Raw genomic sequence first — 22421 nt, 5'->3', positions numbered from 1 at the left:
GTATTTTAGGGATAAGGCCCAGGAATAGCAAAGTTTTAACAGGCCCCTCTGGTGAGTCTGATGCATTTTAAATTGTGACCAGTTTTTTTTTGTTTGTTTGTTTTTTGAGACGGAGTTTTGCTCTTGTTGCCCAGGTTGGAGTGCAATGGCGTGATCTCGGCTCACTACAACCTCCGCCTCCTGGGTTCAAGCAATTCTCCTGCCTCAGACTCCTGAGTAGCTGGGATTACAGGTGCCCGCCACCATGCCTAGCTAATTTTCTTTTTTTTTTTTGAGACAGAGTCTCGCTCTGCTGCCCAGGCTGGAGTGCAGTGGTATGACCTCGGCTCACTGCAAGCTCCGCCTCCCGGGTTCACACCATTCTCCTGCCTCAGCCTCCCAAGTAGCTGGGACTACAGGCGCCCACCACTTCGCCTGGTGAATTTTTTGTATTTTTAGTAGAGATGGGGTTTCACCGTGTTAGCCAGGATGGTCTTGATCTCCTGTCTCGTGATCCGCCCACCTCGGCCTCCCAAAGTGCTGGGATTACCACTGCGCCCGGCTAATTTTGTATTTTTAGTAGAGACGGGGTTTTGCCATGTTGGTCAGGCTGGTCTTGAACTCCCAACCTCAGGTAATCCGCCCTCCTCGGCTTCCCAAAGCTGGGATTATAGGCGTGAGCCACCGCTCCTGGCCTGTGACCCAGTTTTAAAATGCTGATTAACTAAGATGATTAATAGCAGTGCCCTGGTAAACTTAGAAACAATTACAGTTAGAGGAGGTTAGCCTTAGTGAATAACAGCTAATCGTAGCAAGTATTTATATGCTGCTAGGCACTATTCTACACCTGATATGTTAACGTATTTAGTAGTCTTTACAACCATATATTGCAATAACTCTTAGTAGGCTGTTATTAGTCTACTCCAAAACTCATGTCGAAATTTAATTCTCAATGTGGCAGGGGCCTTTGAGAGAGATGACTGGGTCATGAGGCCAGGGATTCATTTATTCGTGGGTTGATGAATGAATGGGTTATCACTGGAGAACTGTCAGCGTTGTAAATGGAAGACAGACCTGAGCTAGCGTGTCAGCATGGTGACATGCTCTGCCTCTCATTGTGTGTGATGTCCTGAGCCTCCTTGGGACTCTGTAGTGTACCCACCAGCAACAAAACCCTCGCCAGACACACCCTCTGGACCTTGGACTTCTCAGCCTCCAGAACTGTAAGAAATACATTCCTTTTCTGTATAAGATACCGTTTTAGGTGTTCTGTTATAAGCAACAGAAAACAAACTAAGACATAGACCAATTTTGTGGAAAAACTTAGGCTTAGGGAGGATGAATACCTTGGCCTGAGGACACACAGTAAAAGTGGCAGAGCTCAGTTCCAATTCAGGTAGCCTAGCACCAGCCTCTGTGCTCCTCCCCACTATACAATGAGGCCCCATGATAGCAACAAGGGTGTTCTGCAGGAACTCGGGCTTCCTGGCAACAGAGTTGGTGGACGGTTCCTCCTGCCAAGCTAGAAGAATCGCCTATACTGTTTCCCACACCGGAAGAATGAAGACGAAGCTCCTTCTAGGGAAGGGCTGTAATGAGTGAGCCTCCACTCAAAGAGATTGGGTAGGCTTTTCTGAATCTAGTTAATAGAGGACTTGAGGGACTTTCCAGTAAACTGGTGAGTCACTGAGCCCCGGGACGCAGCTGGGGGTTCTATCTCCTGTACTTAAAACGCGTTGTCTCAGACTTGAATTACATAAAATAATCCTGCCGTATTTTCTCCATGCCTTTCACCCAGCCTTTTACTTTATGTTTTAGGTTGACTTTTCACTGTAAATAATTTTAAAATTAAATAAAAAATTAAAAATTTCTGCTTTTAACATACCAACCATACACTTCAAAGATTTATTTCCAACTTATCCATGAAGGATTTAATCCATTTTTCAGAAACAGTTCTGGGAAAACTCCTTCCAAATTACTTCAGCATAACAAAAAAATCATTTGTTCCTGCATTAAGTGAATCAGTTTATTCCTTACACATTCATACAGTTGCTCAAAAGTGAGTTTCTTTGCCATATGCTAAATCTATGTAAAACTGTTTTGGGCCAGGCAGTGGCTCATGCCTGTAATCCCAGCACTTTGGGAGGCTGAGGTGAGAAGCTCACTTGAGCCCAGGAGTTTGAGACCAGACTGGGCAACATGGTGAAACCCATCTCTACAAGAAGTATGAAAATTAGCTGGGTGTGGTGGCGCGTGCCTGTAGTCCCGGCTACTCGGAAGGCTGAGGTAAGAGGATCGCTTGGGCCTGGGAGGCAGAGGTTGCAGTGAACGAATATTGTGCCACTGCACTCCAGCCTGGGTGACAGAGCAAAATCATCTCAAAAAACAAAACAAAACAAAACCTTTTTATGGGTAAAGTGAGAAGTATGCACAAATCAATAAACTTACAAATAGTCTGGGATCGCTTTCTTCATATCAGTACATAGAAACATTTCAAGGGTTTGTGAGCAAGAAAAATTTTCATAATTTTCTTGAACTCAGTATCTTACCTTCTCTCTGATTTCCCAACCCAAGGCTTCAGATGTCCCATGCACCTTCAACATGAGCTTTTTTTTTTTTTTTTTTGAGATGGAGTTTCATTCTTGTTGCTTAGGCTGAAGTGCAATGGCGTGATCCTGACTCACTGCAACCTCCACATCCCAGGTTCAAGCGATTCTCCTGCCTCAGCCTCCCGAGTAGCTGGGATTACAGGCATGTGTCACCACGCCTGGCTAATTTTGTATTTTTAGTAGAGGTGGGGTTTTACCATGTTATTCAGGCTGGTCTCGAACTCCTGACCTCAGGTGATCCACCTGTCTCAGCCTCCCAAAGTGCTGGGATTACCAGCATAAGCCACTGTGTCCAGCCCCACATGAACTCTTCTTTATACATGAAAAACTTACTTCTCTGAATCATACTTACCTCAGGGTGTAAAATCCTCCAGTGCGGTGAGAAGTGAATGACTGTAATGTCCAAGTAACAAGATTTCACAGAAATGGATGCATGGAATTAGAAATAACTAAAGTCATTAAATTTAGCATATCATAATTTATTGTGACAAAGTATAAGAGAAATAAAGTAAAAATAAAAGTTCAAGGAGAAAAAGGAATGATGTAAAATGCCTATTAAAAAAGGTATAGGGCCAGGTGTGGTGGCTCATGCCTGTAATCCCAGCAGTTTGGGAGGCTGAGGCGGGCAGATCACCTGAGGTCAGGAGTTCAAGACCAGCCTGGCCAACATGGTGAAAGCCTGTCTCTACTAACAATACAAAAAAATTAGCCAGGAGTGGTGGCGGGCGCCTGTACTCTCAGCTACTCAGGATGCTGAGGCAGGAGAATCACTTAAACCCGGGAGGCAGAGGTTGCAGTGAGTTGAGACTGTACCATTACACTCCAGCCTGGGCAACAACAGTGAAACTCTGTCTCAAATAAAATATAAAATAAAATAAAATAAAGACCGATGTAACAATTTATTTAAAAAGTCAGTATTGGGCCAGGCACAGTGGCTGATGCCTGTAATTTCAGCACTTTGGGAGGCTGAGGCGGGCGGATCACTTGAGGTCAGGAGTTTAAGACCATCCTGGCTGACACAATGAAACCCCGTCTCTACTAAAAATACAAAAATTAGCCAGGCACGGTGGGCAGGCACCTGTAATCCCAGCTACTTGGGAGGCTGAGGCAGGAGAGTCGCTTGAACCCTAGAGGCAAAGGTTGTAGTAAGCCAGGATTTTGCCATTGCACTCCAGCCCGGGCGACAGAGCAAAACCTCATCTCAAAAAAAAAAAAGCAGTATTGACAGTAGGTCAGAACTTGCATCTTGTAGTTTTTTTTTGTTGTTGTTGTTTTGTTTTTTTTTTGAGGCTGAGTTTTGCTTTATTGCCCAGGCTGGAGTACTGTGATATCCTGGCTCACTGCAACCTCCGCCTCCCAGATTCAAGCAATTCTCCTGCTGCAGTCTCCGGAGTAGCTGGGATTACAGGCATTCCCAACCATGCCTGGCTAAATTTTGCAGTTTTAGTAGAGACAGGGTTTCATTATGTTGGCCAGGCTGGTCTCGAACTTCTGACCTCAAGTGATCTGCCCACCTTGGCCTCCCAAAGTGTGGGGTTTACAGGCATGAGCCACCACGCTTGGCCCTTTTCTTCTATTTGAATTTATGAAAAGCTGTAGATGTCAACTTGAAAATGTACAAGGAGGTACAGAGTTGGTTTTTATTTTTCGCTTTTTTTGGAGACAGGGTCTTGCTGTGTCACCCAGACTGGTGTACAGTGATACAATCACATCTCACTGCAGCCTTCATCACCCAGGATCGAGTGATTCTCCTGCTTTGGTCTCCTGAGTAGCTAGGACTACAGGCACGCACCATCCGTACCCAGCTAATTATTTTTATTTTTGTAGAGACTAGTTCTCACTACGTCAGCCAGGCTGGTCTTGAATTCCTGGCCTCAAGCGATCCTCCCATCCGAGCCTCCCAAAGTGCTGGGATTACAGGTGTGAGACACTGCACCCAGCTGAGTTTTTAAAAACAATTTTGAGGGTATGCCAGCAAAAAAGTTATGTTTCTTTTCTTTTTTTTGAGACGGAGTCTCGCTCTGTCGCCCAGGCTGGAGTGCAGTGGCACAATCTCAGCTCACTGCAAGCTCCGCCTCCTGGGTTTACGCCGTTCTCCTGCCTCAGCCTCCCGAGTAACTGGGACTACAGGCACCCACCACCACGCCCGGCTAGTTTTTTTTTATATTTTAGTAGAGACGGGGTTTTACCATGTTAGCCAGGATGGTCTCGATCTCCTGACCTCGTGATCCGCCTGTCTCGGCCTTCCAAAGTGCTGGGATTACAGGCTTGAGCCACTGCGCCCGGCCTGTGTTTCATTTTTGATCACCATAGCAGTATGACTCGTCTTTCTATAAACTGGGGGTAGGTGGGTATGAGGGACTTGTAAAGCCATCAACCCAACAGGACGCTGAGCACTAAGAACTTCAGAGCAAGCTTCCAAGCCTCTGGGAAGTAGCTCCCTCATGCTGATTCCCCTACCTGAAGTAAAGGCCCTGCCAACCTGCCTGCCCTCCTTACCATTAGTCTCCACACTTCCCGGGCCGTGTGTGCACCACTCCAGTAAGGGGGAGTTAGATAAGGCGAACTCTAAGTAAGACGGAAGGTACTGATCTAATTAAAATGTTTGAAGAACTAGTATTCCCTTTTGTTATAGCATGTAATAAGCATCTATGCTGACTTACTGTTTGTGTGTTTTTTCTGAGACAGAGTTTCATTGTGTCACCCAAGCTGGAGTGCGGTGATGTGATCTTGTCTCACCACTACCTCGGGTTCAAGTGATTCTCCTGCCTCAGCCTCCCAAGTAGCTGGGATTATAGGCACACACCACCACGCCCAGCTAATTTTTGTATTTTTAGTAGAGACAGGATTTCACCATGTTAGCCAGGCTGGTCTCAAATTCCTGACCTCAGGTGATCTACCAGCCTCAGGCTCCCAGAGTGCTGGAATTACAGGTGTGAGCCACTACGCCCGACGGACTTACTGTTTGTGAATAAACGGTTTTCATCTGGCTTTCTGAAATGTTGACAAGAATCACAACTAGTTCATGCTGCTTTCTCCATATTTTCTAGGCTTCTAAGGATCCCAGTAAGGAATATTTTTCCTTCTTGGAACAGTTAAAAAATGTTGTGCTTAATAAAACCAAAGAGAGAGACACACACACACACTCCCTTCCCACAAAAACCCAAACAAGGCTGGGCACAGTGGCTCATGCCTGTAACCCCAGCACTTTGGGAGGCCAAGGTGGGTGGATCACGAGGTCAGGAATTTGAGACCAGCCTGGTCTCAAACATGGTGAAACCCCATCTCTATTAAAAATACAAAAATTAGGCCGGGCTTGGTGGCTTACACCTGCAATCCCAGCACTTTGAGAGGCTGCAGTGGGCGCATCACGAGGTCAAGAGATCCAGACCATCCTGGCCAACATGGTGAAACCCCATCTCTACTATAAATATAAAAATTGGCTGGGCGCGGTAGTTCATGCCTGTAATCCCAGCACTTTGGGAGGCCAAGGCAGGCGGATCACAAGGTCAGGAGATTGAGACCATCCTGGCTAACATGGTGAAACCCTGTTTCTACTAAAGGATAAAAAAAATTAGCCCAGTGTGGTGGCGGGCGCCTGTAGTCCAAGCTACTCAGGAGGCTGAGGCAGGAGAATGGCGTGAACCCGGGAGGTGGAGCTTGCAGTGAGCGGAGATTGTGCCACTGCACTCCAGCCTGGGCGACAGAGCAAGACTCCGCCTCAAAAAAACAAAACGAAACAAAAACATACAAAAATCAGTTGGGCGTGGTGCTGTGTGCCTGTAGTCCCAGCTACTTGGGAGGCTGAGGCAGGAGAATCCCTTGAACCTAGGAGGCAGTTGCAGTGAGGTGAGATCAGGCCACTGCACTCCAGCCTGGCGACAGAGCAAGACTCCGTCTCAAAAAATCCCCCAAAAAACCCGCAAAATGAGCCTGTAATCCCAGCTACTCGCGAGGCTGAAGCAAGAGAATTGCTTGAACCCAGGAGGCGGAGGCTGCAGCAGTGAGACGAGATCACACGCTACTACACTCCAGCCTGCGCGACAGAGCAAGACTCCATCTCAAAAGATAAAAAAGAAAAAAAAACCCAAACAAAAGCAATTGTTCCCCAACACAATGACAAAAGCTCTGAAACAATCATTGTATCATGACTAAAGGGAAATAATAATTTGGTGACTGTTTCTTTTGAGAAGACTTTTGTGTGACATCTTTAGAGAAAGGTAGTATGTGTAAACATATTACACATATGTACACGGACACAGAGAGGGGTCCATTTTCACTTCTGTTTTCTTTCATCTCCCAATATACATTGTATCTCTTTTCATTTCATTGTGTTTGGAGAAGAATTTTTATACATTTGCATTTTGAATTAAATCTAAATCCTCTTTAACATAGGATGGGGAGGAAAAAAAGACTGACTAATGCCAATTTAGTTTCAGCCATTTTATGCAGGAATCCAAAAGCATCAAATTTCCATGTACTCTGGGAACAATATATAGCATGAACAAAAGGTTACAGAGGGAAGAAAATGTAATTGATTCTGAAGAGCGTGAACATCTGCAAAGAATATATTGTGAGAGAAAATGATCTCTGAGGGTCCTACTTATGATGAAACAGTTTCTAGCTACCCATGTCAGACAAATAGCTGCCTTACACACCTCTCTCAAAGTCCAATCCCTAAGCAGAGCACGACAATTGATGCTTAAAGTAGTCTTACTTTTACTTTCTGAAACATGGAAGCAAATAGAAACATAGTGAAAGACTTCACAAAACTAAATTCCTCTAGTGGTAATGAGCTAATGTAATGTACTTAGAGGAAAAGTCAGAAAAAACTATAGTCTGGTCAAAATTCTGTCATTAAATTGTGGCCAAGTCAATTGATCTCTTTGAGCCTCAAGGTCCTCAACTTTGACATGGGAGGGCTGGACCGACAAGGGTCTTTTAGGATGTTGTCTAGGATTATCAGATTAACAGAGTACCTTTTCTTCTAGAACTCTCTTGAGTCTTAAGACTTTCAATTTTGGATGGAAAGAACAAAAATTCTAACACAACTGATTTAAGAACATCAACATTTATTTAACATGATAAAAAAGAAATGAGATATGAACATTTGCATTTAAACAATAGTAAGTAGCCTTTAATACATTACATGTGCTCATTGTATAATATATACACAATGAACATAATTACATTTGTACACAAACTAAGTACTGGATTTGAAAACCTGCTTATTGCTGTACACATGTATTCCAATGAAATATAAGCCCAGTACTTCAAAATACCTACACTTTGTTTTTTTTTTTTTTTTTAAGAAAAGGTAAGCGCTAACATTTGTGTTTAAGCTGACAGGAGTGTGGCAGTAACTGCTGACATTGCAATCTGACCGAGAAAGAATTATAGCAGAAAACAGGACATACTTCACTTAGCAATAAAATGGCACATTTTAAATATATATATATATATATATATAAATTTTTTACAAATCAAGTGTGAAACAAAAGCACTGCAGTAGCCAAAATGGGAAGAAAAAAAAAAAAAAAAAGAAAACAAGCTTCATTGGAAATAATAACTAACTGAAGAAAATGAAAAGCAAAAAAAAATATATATATATATAAATTCACCTAGACTTCAGAAACATCGAAATCTGGAAATCAGCAACTAAGTAAGCTCTGGCAATAGACTGCACATTAAAAAGCACCTTTACTTATGTGCTCTGAAATCATAGCAGCAAGCTGGTGTCAGAATAATAACCTTGAGATTACGGAGTGTACATATGGGCCATTAAAGCTGTTTTGGAATAAACATTTTCCAGAAGTGATAAAATGATGCTCTGTGACCAAAAGCATCAGAACTATGAATTTCATAGATTTAAAATATACTGTACAATATCTTCTTACACTGCTGAAGGTCCATGTCTTTAGCTTTGAATGGTTTCAACAGAAGTCAGTATAGCTGAAAAATAAGAAAGACGAAATTACTTTGACACCTGCAACGTTAATCAATTACCATTTCCCAAAGTAACTAAGGGTGACATTCTATAACAACAGAACTGACAAGCATGGCCATGAAAATCCTAAAACACAATGCAACCAAAGGATATTTTTCTTAATTTCCATAGCTTAATTAACAAAGCAAAGAAACATAATACAATTTTTTTTTTTTTTTTTGAGACAGGGTCTCACTCTGTTGCCTAGGCTGGGGTGCAGTGGTGCGATCCTGGCTCTCTGCAACCACTGCCTCCTGGGTTCAAGTGATTCTCCTGCCTCAGCCTCCCAACTAGCTGGGATTACAGGCATGTATCACCATGCCTGGCTAATTTTTGTATTTTTAGTAGAGACGGGGTTTCACCATGTTGGCCAGGCTGGTCTCGAACTCCTGGCCTCAAGTGATCTGCCTGCCTTGGCCTCCCAAAGTGCTGGGATTAAAAGCATGAGCCACTATACTCGGCCCCACAAGGAAACATAATGTAATGCAATTCTTCTTCCTCCTCCTCCTCCTCATTATTATTATTATTATTATTATTATTTTGGAGACGGAGTCTCACTCTGTTGCCCAGGGTGGAGTGCAGTGGCGCAATCTCGGCTCACTGCAACCTCTGCCTCCCGGGTTCCAGCAATTCTCTTGCCTCAGCCTCCTGAGTAGCTGGGACTACACGTGCACATTGCCACACCCAACTAATTTTTTGTGTTTTAGTAGAGATGGGGTTTCACTGTGTTGCCCAGGCTGGTCTCAAACTCTTGAACTCAGGCACTCCGCCCGCCTCAGCCTCCCAAAGTGCTAGGATTACAGGTGTGAGCCACTGCGCCCGGCCTTCTTATTATTTTTGAGATGGAGTCTCACTCTGTCACCAGGCTGGAGTGCAGTGGCGCGATCTTGGCTCACTGCAACTTCCACCTCTCGGGGTCAAGTGATTTTCCTGCCTCAGTCTCTAGAGTAGCTGAGACTACAGGTGCACGCCACCACACCCAGCTAATTTTTGTATTTTTAGTAGAGATGGAGTTTCACCATGTTGGCCACAATGGTCTCGATCTCCCGACCTTGTGTTCCGCCCGCCTCGGCCTCCCAAAGTGTTGGGATTACAGATGTGAGCCACTGTGCCTGGCCAACATAATGCAATTATAAATAGCAATACAGAATAAAAAATGTACCACTGGCAACGGCAACCCCCAACCCCCTTTGGGTCCCCTCCCATTTTATGGGAGCTCTGTTTTCACTCTATTAAATCTTGCAACTGCAAAAAAAAAAAAAAAAAAAAAAAAAAAAAAAAAAAATCCAAACTTGTAGCTGAATCCAAAAGATCAACAAAATGAGCAAACATCTGCATAACTCCACTAAAATATGTAATGATATATTGAGCTGCCTACATAGTAGTGTCATTTGTAAAGGTTTCCTAAATCCTGCCAAAACCGCTAGTTCAGAAAGATGGCATATGCATAATAGGAAGATATAAAATAATAACTACAAGTTTTCATGCCCTTTAGTTGTTTGTGGTGGCTGCATACCATGAGACTAGAAAATATCTGACAATAATTATCCCTCATTACAGAATGCCACTGCTCTTGGAATAAGAGGAAAACAAAATAAAATCCTATAACAATTTAAGGAACCTGGAAATATGCTTGAGTTTTAACTCAGAATATCCTTTATTATTGGAAGGATATGTGTACAGTCATAATCTGTTTATTGAATCAAAATATTATATGAATGGCTCTTAATGAATCAAATGAGTCCAATGTTTATTTTTCCTATGTTTTGTGTTGTTATGTCACCAGTAGCAACCGTCACTTTTTTTTTAATTTTATTTTTTGAGACAGAGTTTTGTTCTTGTTGCCCAGGCTGGAGTGCAATGGCACGACCTCGGCTCACTGCAACCTCTGACTCCGGGTTCAAGCGATTCTCCTGCCTCAGCCTCCCAAGTAGCTGGGATTACAGGCATGTGCCACCACGCCCAGCTAATTTTGTATTTTTAGTAGAGACTGGGTTTCTCCATGTTGGTCACGCTGGTCTTGAACTCTTGACCTCAGGTGACCTGCCTGCCTCGGCCTCCCAAAGTGTGGGATTACAGGTGTGAGCCACCATACCCAGATTTTCTTCTTTTTTTTTTTTTTGGGACAGTCTTGTTCTGTCATCCAGGCTGGAGTGCAGTGGTGTGATCTTGGCTCATTGCAACCTCTGCCTCCCAGGTTCAAGCAATTCTCCTGTCTCAGCCTCCCAGGTAGCTGGGATTACAGGTGCCCAACACCATGCCCAGCTAATTTTTGTATTTTTAAGTAGAGATGGGGTTTTACCATTTTGGCCAGGCTGGTCTAGAACTCCTGACCTCAAGTGATCCACCAGCCTTGGCCTCCCAAAGTGCTGGCATTACCGTGCCTGGCCTCAACAGTCACTTCTAAACGTATTAAATTAAAAGTTTAAACACAGCCAGGTGAGGTGGCTCAATCTTGTAATCTCAGTGCTTTGGGAAACTGAGGCAGGCAGCGCGCTTGAGCTCAGGAGTTTGAGACCAGCCTGGGCAACATGGTGAAACCCCTACTCTACAAAAAATACAAAAAATCAGCCAGGCTTGGTCGCACATGCCTGTGGTCCCAGCTACTTGGGAGGCTGTCATGGGAGGATCACTTAAGCCCAGGAGGACAAGGCTCCAAGATCTCACCATTGCATTCCAGCCTGGGCAACAGGGTGAGACCTGATCTAAAAAAAGGAAAAAACAAAACAAAACAAAACAAAAAAGGCTTAAACACAAGTGACAGAGGCAAAACACAGGTAATACTGTAACAATTAGGTTATTTGTAACTCTCCAGCAAGCACTTCAATCCTGCACAGACACCAACCAACAACAAACAACAGCCTCTTTGAGGTTCCAGGTAGACATAATCTCAAATAAAAGTTACAAATATGAAAAGACAACAAAAAACTTTGGGCTGAAAAAAAGGGCACAGATTATAGTTGCTACAAAAAGGTGTGAAAGGAAGTAGATTCGAGAAAACAGGATGGGAGGAAATATTTGCCAACTATGAATCCAACAAAGGACTAATATCTAGAATCTGGAAGGAACTCAAAACAAATCAGCAAGGAAAAAAACCAAATAATCCCATCAAAAAGTGGGCAAATGACAGGAATAGGCATTTTTCAAAAGAAGATACACAACGAGATGCCTCCTTATTCCTGCAAGAATGCCATAATTGGCCGGGTGCAGTGGGTCATGTCAGCACTTTGGGAGGCTGAGACGGGCGGATCACGAGGTAAAGTGATCGAGACCATACTGGCCAACACGGTGAAACCCCATCTCTACTAAAAATACAAAAATTAGCTGGGCGTGGTGGCATGCGCCTGTAGTCCCAGCTATTTGGGAGGCTGAGGCAGGAGAATGGCGTGAATCCGGGAGGCGGAGGTTGAAGTGAGCCAAGATTGTGCCACTGCACTCCGGCCTGGTGACAGAGAGAGAATCTCAAAAAAAAAAAAAAAAATAAATAAATAAAAAGAATGGCCACAATTTAAAAGTCAAAAAACAACAGACGTTGGTATGGATGTGGTGAGAAGGAAACACTTTTACACTGCCGGTGGAGATGTAAACTAGTACAACCACTATGGAAAACAGTGTGGAGATTCCTTAAAGAATGAAAAGTAGATCTACCATTTGATCCAGCAATCCCACTAACCCAAAAGAAAATGAGTTATTACTCATTTTCTTACATGCATGTTTATAGCAGCACAATTTGCAACTCCAAGGGTATGCAACCAACGTAAGTGTCCATCAACCAAGGAGTGGATAAAGAAAATGTGGTTTATATACACCATGGAATACTACTCAGTAATAAAAAGGAATACAATAATGTATTTTGCAGCAACTTGGATGGAGCTAGAGACCATTATTCGAAGTAAAGTAACTCAGGAAAGGAAAACCAAATATCGTATGTTTTCACTTATAAGTTGGAGCTATGCTATGGGTATGCAAAGGCATACAGTGTGGTATAATGGACTCTGGAGACTCACAAGGGAGAGGGTGGAAGGTCACACAAGGATAAAAAAAAACATATTGGCTACAACATACACTACTCGGGTAATGGGTGCACTAAAATCTCAGACTTCACCACTGTACAATTCTTCCATGTAACCCAAAACCACTTGTACCCAAAGCTAGTGAAATTTAAAACATACTTGAAAAGAAAGAAAAAAGGCTAGGTGTGGTGGCTCACACCTGTAATCTCAGCACTTTGGGAGGCTGAGGCAGACAGATCACTTGAGCTCAGGAGTTTGAGACCAGCCTGGGCAACATGGTGAAAACTCCATCTCTACAAAAAAATTAGCCTGGCATGGTGGCACACAACTGTAGTCCCAGCTACTCAGGGGGCTGAGGTGGGAGGACTGCTTGAGCCTGGGAGGTCAGCCTGCAGTGAACCACTGAGCCATGATATTGCGCCACTGCACTCCAGCCCGGGTGACAGAGTAAGACCCTGTCTCAAAAAAAAATAAAAATAAAAATAAAAAAATAAATAAAAGAAATATTTTCAGAATGTAAAAATCATAGAGGCTAGGCGCAGTGGTAGGTTAGCTTGAGTTCAGGAGCTTGAGACCAGCATGGGCAACTTAGTAAGACCGTCTCTACAAGAAAATCAAAATATTAGCCAGGTGTGGTGGCGTGCACTTGTGATCCCAGCTACTTGTAAGGCTGAGGCAGGAGGACTGCTTGAGTCCAGGACGTCAAGGCTGCAGTGAGCTCTGATTATGCCACTATACTCCAGCATGGGTGACATCTCTGAAAAAAGAAATAACGTGAAAAAAAACAAGAAAAAAAATAAATAAAAGAATATGTTAGTACTAATGCTTATAATTGTTCAGCAGAAACTGGTGGTAATCCTAAAGCACCAAACTTGACTAGATATGGTAGATGCTGTGAGAAAGAAAATGCAGAAAGAGGCATAACATTCTTACTCTATACCAGAGCTTTCATAAAAAGTTAAAAAACATTTAGAGTACTCTGTAAGTACTAAATTATGGGTTAAAATTAGCAATTGTCTAGAAAGTTTAAAAGGAAGAATTTAGGAAATTATTCTCAATTATAAATCTGTGCTCTAAGGAACACTGTTCAAGAAAGGATTCCTTCTTCTCCGATACCATCCCTGGTTTTAGTAACTACCTCCGTGACTTAATAGAATGCAATTACTTAGAAATAATATCAGATAGACATTAAAGATTTTAGTATTCTATCAAGTTGGCTGTACCATAAACATTTCATTGTCATTTACAATAATTAGCAAATTCCCAGTGGGCAGACACGTCACACTAACTGTAAAAAGCATTACACAGTCAACGTGTAATGACTTAAACAGAATTCTCAGGTCAGGCTATGGAAAGGAACATTAAGTAGAAGCACAGCTGTACAACACTGCAAGTCTTGGCACAGGCCATACTCTCCAAATTTTGTTGTTTTTCTGGATGATGAAATAAGAGACAAAGAAAATGCTGTCACGCAGCAAATCCTCGGAAGAGCCAACGTTAGCAATCTGTTACTGACCCTGGTTCCAAGATACGGCCTACTTGTTCTGCCAACTATCCCTATGCACAGTCCAGAACTAATCCCAGTTTTGATTCACTAAACCAACAGATGAGTCATAAAATACAAGTGAAAAACTCTAAAGCACAAATGCAAAGGGAAATGACATACTTCTCCTGGGACTACACACACATGAAATGTGAGCCTTCTGTGAGCTGCGGCTGAGTGGACGGAACTGGCGATGCCGAGGACTCAGGAGATGGGGACAGACTTTTCACTAAAACACACAAAGAAAATGGGAGAAGATAAAAATCTTTAAGACACATTTGGAGAAGTAAATCCTGATGTTGTAATCCCACAAAAATGAGAACATGTTTTGAGAAGTAAGTAATAGATGCATTTGGTTCTACCGTGATTTTTTCTTTTTAAATAATTAAAAACAAATTTTTATTAATCAAGATGCGGTCTATGTTGTCCAGGCTGGTCTCGAACTCTTGGCATCATGCGATACGCCCATCTTGGTCTCCCAAAGTGTTGGGATTATGTGCCCAGCCTGTTATTTTCTTCTTCTTCTTCTTCTTCTTTTTTTTTTAGATACAGAGTCTTGCATTGTTGCCCAGGCTGGAGTGCAGTGGCACGATCTTGGCTCACTGCAAGCTCCGCCTCCCGGGTTCACGCCATTCTCCTGCCTCAGCCTCCCGAGTAGCTGGGACTACAGGTGCCCGCCACCACGCCCGGCTAATTTCTTGTATTTTTAGTAGAGATGGGGTTTCACTGTGTTAACCAGGATGATCTCAATCTCCTGACTTTGTGATCTGCCCGCCTCGGCCTCCCAAAGTGCTGGGATTACAGGCGTGAGCCACCGGCCACCCAACCTGTTATTTTCTAATCTGCAATCTAATTATTCAGTATAAAATGTTTCCTGAAGACTATTTAATTTTGTTTTTGTTTTTTGTTTTTTTTTGGCTGGGTGTGGTGGCTCATGTCTGTAATCCCACCACTTTGGGAGGCCGAGGCTGGCGGATCATTTGAGGTCAGGAGTTCGAGACCAGCCTGGCCAACATGCTGAAACCCCGATTCTAGTAAAAATACAAAAATTAGTCAGACATGGTAGCTCGTGCATGTATTCCTAGCTACTCAGGAGGTCGGGGCAGGAGAAGTGCTTGAACCCAGGAGCCGGAAGCTGCAATGAGCTGAGATCGCACCTCTGTATTTTAGCCTGGGCAAGACAGCAAGACTTTGTTTCAAACAACAACAACAACAACAAAACCAAAAAAATATATATAATTTTTTTTTTTTTTTGCTTTGAGGTTAATTTTCTGTTGCCACTTTTCTAGTTTTATGCAGCTATATACTATAGATGATTTAAATGCTGTGGTTTTAATATTATCATACCACTTTGATCCAGACCTGCTACATACTAACCAAAACTGGCCAGTGACAATTTTTTTTTTAACAGTGAGACCTCCTGTGCACACTACCTTATTTATTTATTTATTTACAGACAGAGTTTCGCTCTTGTCATCCAGGGTGGAGTGCAGGGGCGTGATCTCGGCTCACTGCAACCTCTGCCTCCCAGGTTCAAGCAATTCTCTGCCTCAGCCTCCTGAGTAGCTGGTATTGGAGGTGCCTGCCACCATGCCCAGCTAATTTTTTGTATTTTTAGTAGAGATGGGGTTTCACCATCTTGGCCAGGCTGGTCTTGAACTCCTGACCTTGTGATCCACCTGCCTTGGCCTCCCAAAGTGCTGGATTATAGGCGTGAGCCACCGCGCCTGGCTGAAATATTTTATTAGAAAAAGTTTACTCTATATGTTAAAATTGAAAGGAAAAAGCAAAACCAAAACCAATGTGTTGATCCCTCTGCCAGGGTAGACTCTGGCAGGGACCGCATCCCTCCTGAAGGTACACTGGGGGAGGCAAACGTTGACTAATCTATAGTCAAGGTACTTAAGTGATTCCCTTCTTAGAATCTCCCCATGGAAAATAAATTTAGAAGTTCAGAGGAAGCACCAGGTAGAAAATTATGAAATGTATACTAGCTACCTGCCATTGTTTGATTTCCTCTAGAAACCTCAGGAGTTGATTCGTAAGAAATAACAGTTTCTTCCTGTTCGTCAGCATTGTTCTTTGTATTTTCTTCAGGATGGTCTTCTGGTTTATGATTTGTGATCTGTGTTTCATCTTGAGGGCTGATGAAAACAGATTGGTATTTAAAAATTTGTCACTATAGAATACAATTAATTTTTCTTCTTTTTTTTGTTATAAAAGATGCCACCACCTATGTTTAACAATTAACATTTTCTTACAAGTAATCTTTTCTTTTTTTTGAAAGTTTCAAACAAAGGAATTAGAGCAAATAATAAACCTGTATATTCATTTCAATAATTACTCAGTTTGCCAATCTTGCTTCATCTAAGCCCTAAAACCCTCGCTCCCTAAACCATTTAAAGCAGATTCTAGATATGATATTTAATCTGTAAGTACTTCAGTACATATTTTTAATATGTTAATGCCATCAAATATCCAGTCAGTGCTTAAATTTTCCTGGTGCCTCATAATGTTATTTTAGAATTAGAATCAGGATCCAAACAAAGTCCATATATTACCTGACAAATTCCTTAAAGTCTACTTTAATCCAAAACAAACTGCCCCAGATCCCTTTTACTCTTTGCCATTTATATGTAAAAGAACCTGGTCTATCTGTCCTATATAGTTTATCACATTCTGGATTCTGATGATTGTATCCCTCAAGATTCTCTATAAAGTTGTATTATTACTATTATTAATTTTTTTTTTTTTTTTTTGAGACAGAGTCTTGTTCTGTCGCCCAGGCTGGAGTGCAGTGGCGTGATGTAGGCTCACTGCAAGCTCCATCTCCCGGGTCCCTGCCATTCTCCTGCCTCAGCCTCCAGAGTAGCAGGGACTACAGGCACCTGCCACTACATCTGGCTAACTTTTCGTATTTTTAGCAGAGACGGGGTTTCACCGTATTAGTCAGGATGGTCTCGAAGTCCTGACTTCGTGATCCGCCCGCCTCAGCCTCCCAAAGTGCTGGGATTACAGGCGTGAGCCACCGCGCCTGGCCAAAGTTGTACGATTTTAAGGTTTATTCAAATTTAGGGTTTGGAGGGGCAAGTAACACTTCATTAGGTGGGTGTCATGAACTATCGCATTAACAGATTGTTTCTCCGTTTCTACTAAAAATACAAAAACTAGCTGGGCACAGTGGCAGGCGCCTGTAAACCCAGCTACTTGGGAGGCTGAGGCAGGAGAATTGCTTGAATCAGCGGGGGCGGAGGTTGCAGTGAGCCAAGATTGCACCACTGCACTCCAGCATGTGGGCCACAGAGTGAGACCCCATCCCCACCCCCGCCAAAAAAAGAAAAGATCAGTGAGTTCAGGGGTTATTGGGTTGACCCATTCACATAAAGCTCCTTGTCAGATTTTCAGCTGACAGCTTTGGCAGCCACTGAGGAATACTATTCAAATCCAATATTTCATTAGGGTTAGCAAAGCAATGACACTCTTTTTTTTGAGGCAGATTCTCACTCTGTCACCCAGGCTGGAGTACAGTGGCAGGATCTTGGCTCACTGTGACCTCCACCTACCTCCCTGGCTCAAGGAATTCTTGTGCCTCAGCCTCCCAAGCAGATGGGATGACAGGCATATGTCACTAGGCCCAGATAATTTTTGTATTTTTAGTAGAGACAGTGTTTCACCATATTATTGGCCAGGCTAGTTTCAAACTCCTGACCTCAATTGATCTGCCTGCCTCGGCCTCCCAAAGTGCTGGGATTTCAGGCATGAGCCACTGTGACCAGCCACAAAGCAATGATACTGACTCTTGCTTGAAATTCTTCTAAAAATAAAAGTTTCCTCAAACTATTTGGTTACAGTTTGTGGAAAAAACATGATAAATACTTGATCCTTTCCCTTAATGTAGCAAGTTTTGGAATAAAAGTTGATTCTCTAGCATCCTCTAAAATGGCCAACAATTTTTTTGTTGTTGTATCATTATGAACTCATCAATTTTTAATATACCGTGTGTTTTAATCCATGCTTCTTAATACAAAAATTCAGCAGAGATATTTTTCTTATCAGACATTGTCAAATACTTTTCAAATTCAATCTTGCTATTCATTTAAGAAATAAAGGCATTCCTAATCACATTAAACCACAGCATTTCTGTTTTCTTTTTTTTTTTTTTTTTTTTTTTTTGAGACAGAGTCTCGCTCTGTCGCCCAGGCTGGAGTGCAGTGGCCAGATCTCAGCTCACTGCAAGCTCCGCCTCCTGGGTTCACGCCATTCTCTTGCCTCAGCCTCCCAAGTAGCTGGGACTACAGGCGCCCGCCACCTCGCCCGGCTAGTTTTTTGTATTTTTTAGTAGAGACGGGGTTTCACTGTGTTAGCCAGGATGGGCTCGATCTCCTGACCTCGTGATCCACCCGTCTCGGCCTCCCAAAGTGCTGGGATTACAGGCTTGAGCCACCGTGCCCGGCAGCATTTCTGTTTTCTAGTGCTGGTAATATTTTTAACGGAAGGAAAGATTGAAGATATACTCTTAGGAAGGTCAGTTAAGGCTGAGTATGGTGGCTCATGTCTGTAATCGCAGCACTTTGGGAGGCTGAGGTGGGTGAATCACCCGAGGTCAGGAATTTGAGACCAGCCTGGCCAACATGCCCGTCCCGTCTCTACTAAAAAATACAAAAATTAGTTGGGCACGGTGGCATGCGCCTATAATCCCAGCTGCTTGGGAGGCTGAGGCAGGAGAATCGCTTGAACCCAGGAGGTGGAGGTTGCAGTGTGCCTAGATCGCACTACTGCACTCCAGCCCGGGTGACAGAGTGAGACTGTCTCAAAAAAAAAAAAAAAAAAAAAAAAAAAAAAAAGACAGCTAAAAGATGGCCAGGCACAATGGCTCATGCCTGTAATCCCAGCACTCTGGGAGGCCGAGGCGGGCGGATCATGAGGTCAGCTCAAGAGATCGAGACCATCCTGGCTAACATGGTGAAACCCCGTCTCTACTAAAAATACAAAAAAAAAAAATTAGCCGTGTGTGGTGGTGGGTGCCTGTAGTCCGAGCTACTTAGGAGGCTGAGGCAGAAGAATTGCCTGAACCTGGGAGGCAGAGGTTCCCCTCTGGGAACCAAGTGCAGTGAGCTGAGATTGCGCCACTGCACTCCGGCCATGGCGACAGAGCGAGACTCTGTCTCAAAAAAAAAAAAAAAAAAAAAAAAAACAAAGAAAGAAATATAGCTAAAAGGAAAAAGAAAATCACCATAATTTCTGGAACTCTTATGAGACAGCTTAGAATTTTGACCACTGTCAATCATTACCTGGGAAGATTGATTTCAGGACCCGCTACAGGTAGCAAAATCTGCAGATGCTCAAGTCCTTTATATCAAATGGCATAGTACAGTTGGCCCTCCATATCCATGGGTTCTGAGTCCATGGATATGGAGGGCCTACTGTATAGGCAGTGCTAAACTGCTTACTCTGCCACAGTTTATATGCCTTTTGACTTTTTTTTTTTAAGGTATTTATCTCTCTTTTAAAAAATTTTTTGAGACAGGGTCTTGCTCTGTTGCCCAGGCTAGAGTGCAGTGACGTGATTATGGCTCACTGTAGCCTTGCCCTCCCAGGTTCAAGCAATCCTCCCACCTCAGTTTCCTGAGTAGCTGCAACTACAGGCAGGCACCTGGAGTGAAGTATCATTTATTGAATACTTCCTGGGTGCTAAGCACAGTGTTAAGTGTTATACATGTATTTTCTTTTTTTTTTTTTTTTTTCCTTTTCTTTTGAGATGGAGTTTCACTCTGTCACCCAGGCTGGAATGCAGTGGTGTGATCTCAGCTCACTGCAACCTCTGCCTCCTGGGTTCAAGCATTTCTCCTGCCTCAGCCTCCCAAGTAGCTGGGACCACAGGCATGCACCACTATGTCTGGCTAATTTTTGTACTTTTAGTAGAGACAGGGTTTTACCATGTTGGCCAGGCTAGTCTCAAACTCCTGACTTCGAGTGATTGGCCCCCGTTGGCCTCCCAAAGTGCTGGGATTACAGGCATAAGCCACTGCTCCCTGCCACATGTGTTTTCATATTAATCTTTACAATATACCTGTCAGATACTGCTATTATGCCTTTTTTTTTTTTTTTTTTTTTGGAGATAGCGTCTCACTCTGTTGCCCAGGCTGGAGTGTACTGGCACAATGACGGGTCACTGCAGCCTCGAACTCCTAGGCTGAAGTGATCCTCTCACCTCAGCCTCCGAGTAGCCAGGACTACAGGCACATGCCACCATGCCTGGCTAATTTTTTTTTCAGAGATGAGGTCTAATTACATTGCCCAGGCTGGTCTTGAATTCCTGGGCTCAGGTGATCCTCCTGCCTTGGCCTTTCAAAGTGCTGGAATTATAGATGTGCACCAGTGCAGCCAGCCCTATTGCCATTTTTACAAGTGAGGAATGCGTAGTTTAAGAGGTTATATAACTTGCTCAAGATTCTATAGCTCTTAGCTAGCTAGCTAAGCTGGGGCTGAAATCCAGTACTTTTGACTCTAAAGTTCACCATTTTTAAGCAGTTATACAATTTTGTGAATGATTCCTTTGCTCTTCTTAAATATTACCTGAATGTAACATCCTCAGGCATTTTTTCTTTATCCATCATTTCCACAGAATTTACTCCATTTGGCTCAGGTTCAAAAAGCATTTCATATGAAATGTTTTCAGTTTTTTTTAACTATAGAATAAAAAGAAAAATTTTCTTTTCAAAGAATTCTTATCACATTAGATTAGCAAATCTAAAATAATTCCAAAATACAGTTTATTAAACAATCATACTCTATCAAATATTTAGTGATAATAAATTTAGGTTCAAGTATATTAAGAATATTAACATTCTTTACTACTAGGATGCAAAAAGTTATTTGTCTAAAGAGATGATGCAGGCCGGGCACAGTGGCTCACACCTGTAATCCCAGCACTTTGGGAGGCCGAGATGGGCAGATCACGAGGTCAGGAGTTCGAGACCAGCCTGGTCAACATGGTGAAACCCTGTCTCTACTAAAGATACAAAAAATTAGCTGGGCGTGGTGGCACATGCCTGTAATCCTAACTACTTGGGAGGCTAAGGCAGGAGAATCGCTTGAAGCTGGGAGGCGGAGGTTGCAGTGAGCCAAGATCACGCTGCTGCACTCCAGCCTGGGCGACAGGGTGAGATTTTGTCTCAAAAAAAAGAGATGATGCATAGTGCAACAGACCTAGCTGTTGGGATATAAGATTCTTTAACAGGGATTAATGATAATTTAATCTAGCCCTGACTGATTATGTTTTACATTTTCAGTTAATGCAGTTTTTTAAAAAAATTTTTCTTTTTTCTTTCTTTTTTTTCGGAGACGGAATCTCATTCTGTCCTCCAGGCTACAGGGCAGTGGCGCGATCTCGGCTCACTGCAACCTCCGACTCCCGGCTTCAAGCAATTCTCCTGCTTCAGCCTCCCAAGTAGGGATTACAGGCATGTGCCACCATGCCTGGCTAACTTTTGTATTTTTTAGTAGAGACAGGGTTTCACTATTTTGGCCAGGCTGATTTCGAACTCCGGGCCTCAAATGATCCACTCATCTCGGCCTCCAAAGTCCTGGGATTACAGGCGTGAGCCACTGTGCCAGGCCGCATTTTTTTTTTTTTTTTTTTTGAAACAGGATCTCACTCTGTGGCCCATTTCTACTCACTGCAACTTGAGCTCAGGTGATCCTCCCACCTCAGTTTCCCCAGTAGCAGTTGGGATTACAGATGCATGCCACCACACCTGGCTAATTTTTGTATTCTTAGTAGAGACAGGGTTTCACCATGTTGCCCAAGCTGGTCTCAAACTCCTGAGCTCAAGTGATCCGCCTGCCTCAGCTTCTCAAAGTGCTGGGATTATACACACGAGCCACTGTGTCTGGCCAATTAATGCATGCTTTGATGAGGCTGAATACATCAATCAAACTAAAGAAAGCTTATTTTTTCATTTAGCTCTATGGCCTCTGTGACTGAAAGAAATATACTTTATTTTCAACCTTACCATTTGATTTAATCTTCACTAATCTATTCCTTTGGAATACCTTTCATAAAATAATCTCGCTACCTCTTTGCTGAAGTCCACATTTTGGGGTTCAGTTTCTTTTAGTTGAACAATTTCTGCTGTGGGAGTTTCACGGTCTGGCTTTACATCATTTTCTCTAATGACAATGTCCAGTTCCTTAACGTTATCATCCTTCCTTCGAGTCTGCTCAAAAGACGTTATAGCATTTTTATATTCATACTGTGCATGCATGTATATTTTATAAATAGTGCCTGT

General features: G+C 42.9%; 1 protein-coding gene across 10 annotated transcripts in view; it reads right to left on the bottom strand.

Moving 5' to 3' along the window:
- Positions 1–7643: 7643 nt before the first annotated feature.
- The window catches only part of PLEKHA5 (pleckstrin homology domain containing A5), a 248976-nt gene continuing 234198 nt past the window's right edge, over positions 7644–22421 (bottom strand). For 9 of the 10 annotated variants that reach the window (XM_028829293.2, XM_028829301.2, XM_077953134.1 and 6 more), the window contains 5 exons: positions 22209–22349; positions 20707–20819; positions 16129–16274; positions 14254–14359; positions 7644–8540 (listed from right to left, as the gene is read on the bottom strand). In XM_028829293.2, coding sequence (XP_028685126.1) covers positions 14265–14359; positions 16129–16274; positions 20707–20819; positions 22209–22349 — 495 coding nt within the window. In that variant the 3' untranslated portion in view covers positions 7644–8540; positions 14254–14264. The remainder of the gene's footprint in view (positions 8541–14253; positions 14360–16128; positions 16275–20706; positions 20820–22208; positions 22350–22421) is intronic. The other variant, XM_028829288.2, reaches the window with a different exon arrangement.

Source organism: Macaca mulatta, chromosome 11 (genome assembly GCF_049350105.2).
Source record: "Macaca mulatta isolate MMU2019108-1 chromosome 11, T2T-MMU8v2.0, whole genome shotgun sequence".
Taxonomy (NCBI): domain Eukaryota; kingdom Metazoa; phylum Chordata; class Mammalia; order Primates; family Cercopithecidae; genus Macaca; species Macaca mulatta.
The sequence above is the reverse complement of the archived record's forward strand: the minus strand, read 5'-3'. Positions and strand labels throughout refer to the sequence as shown.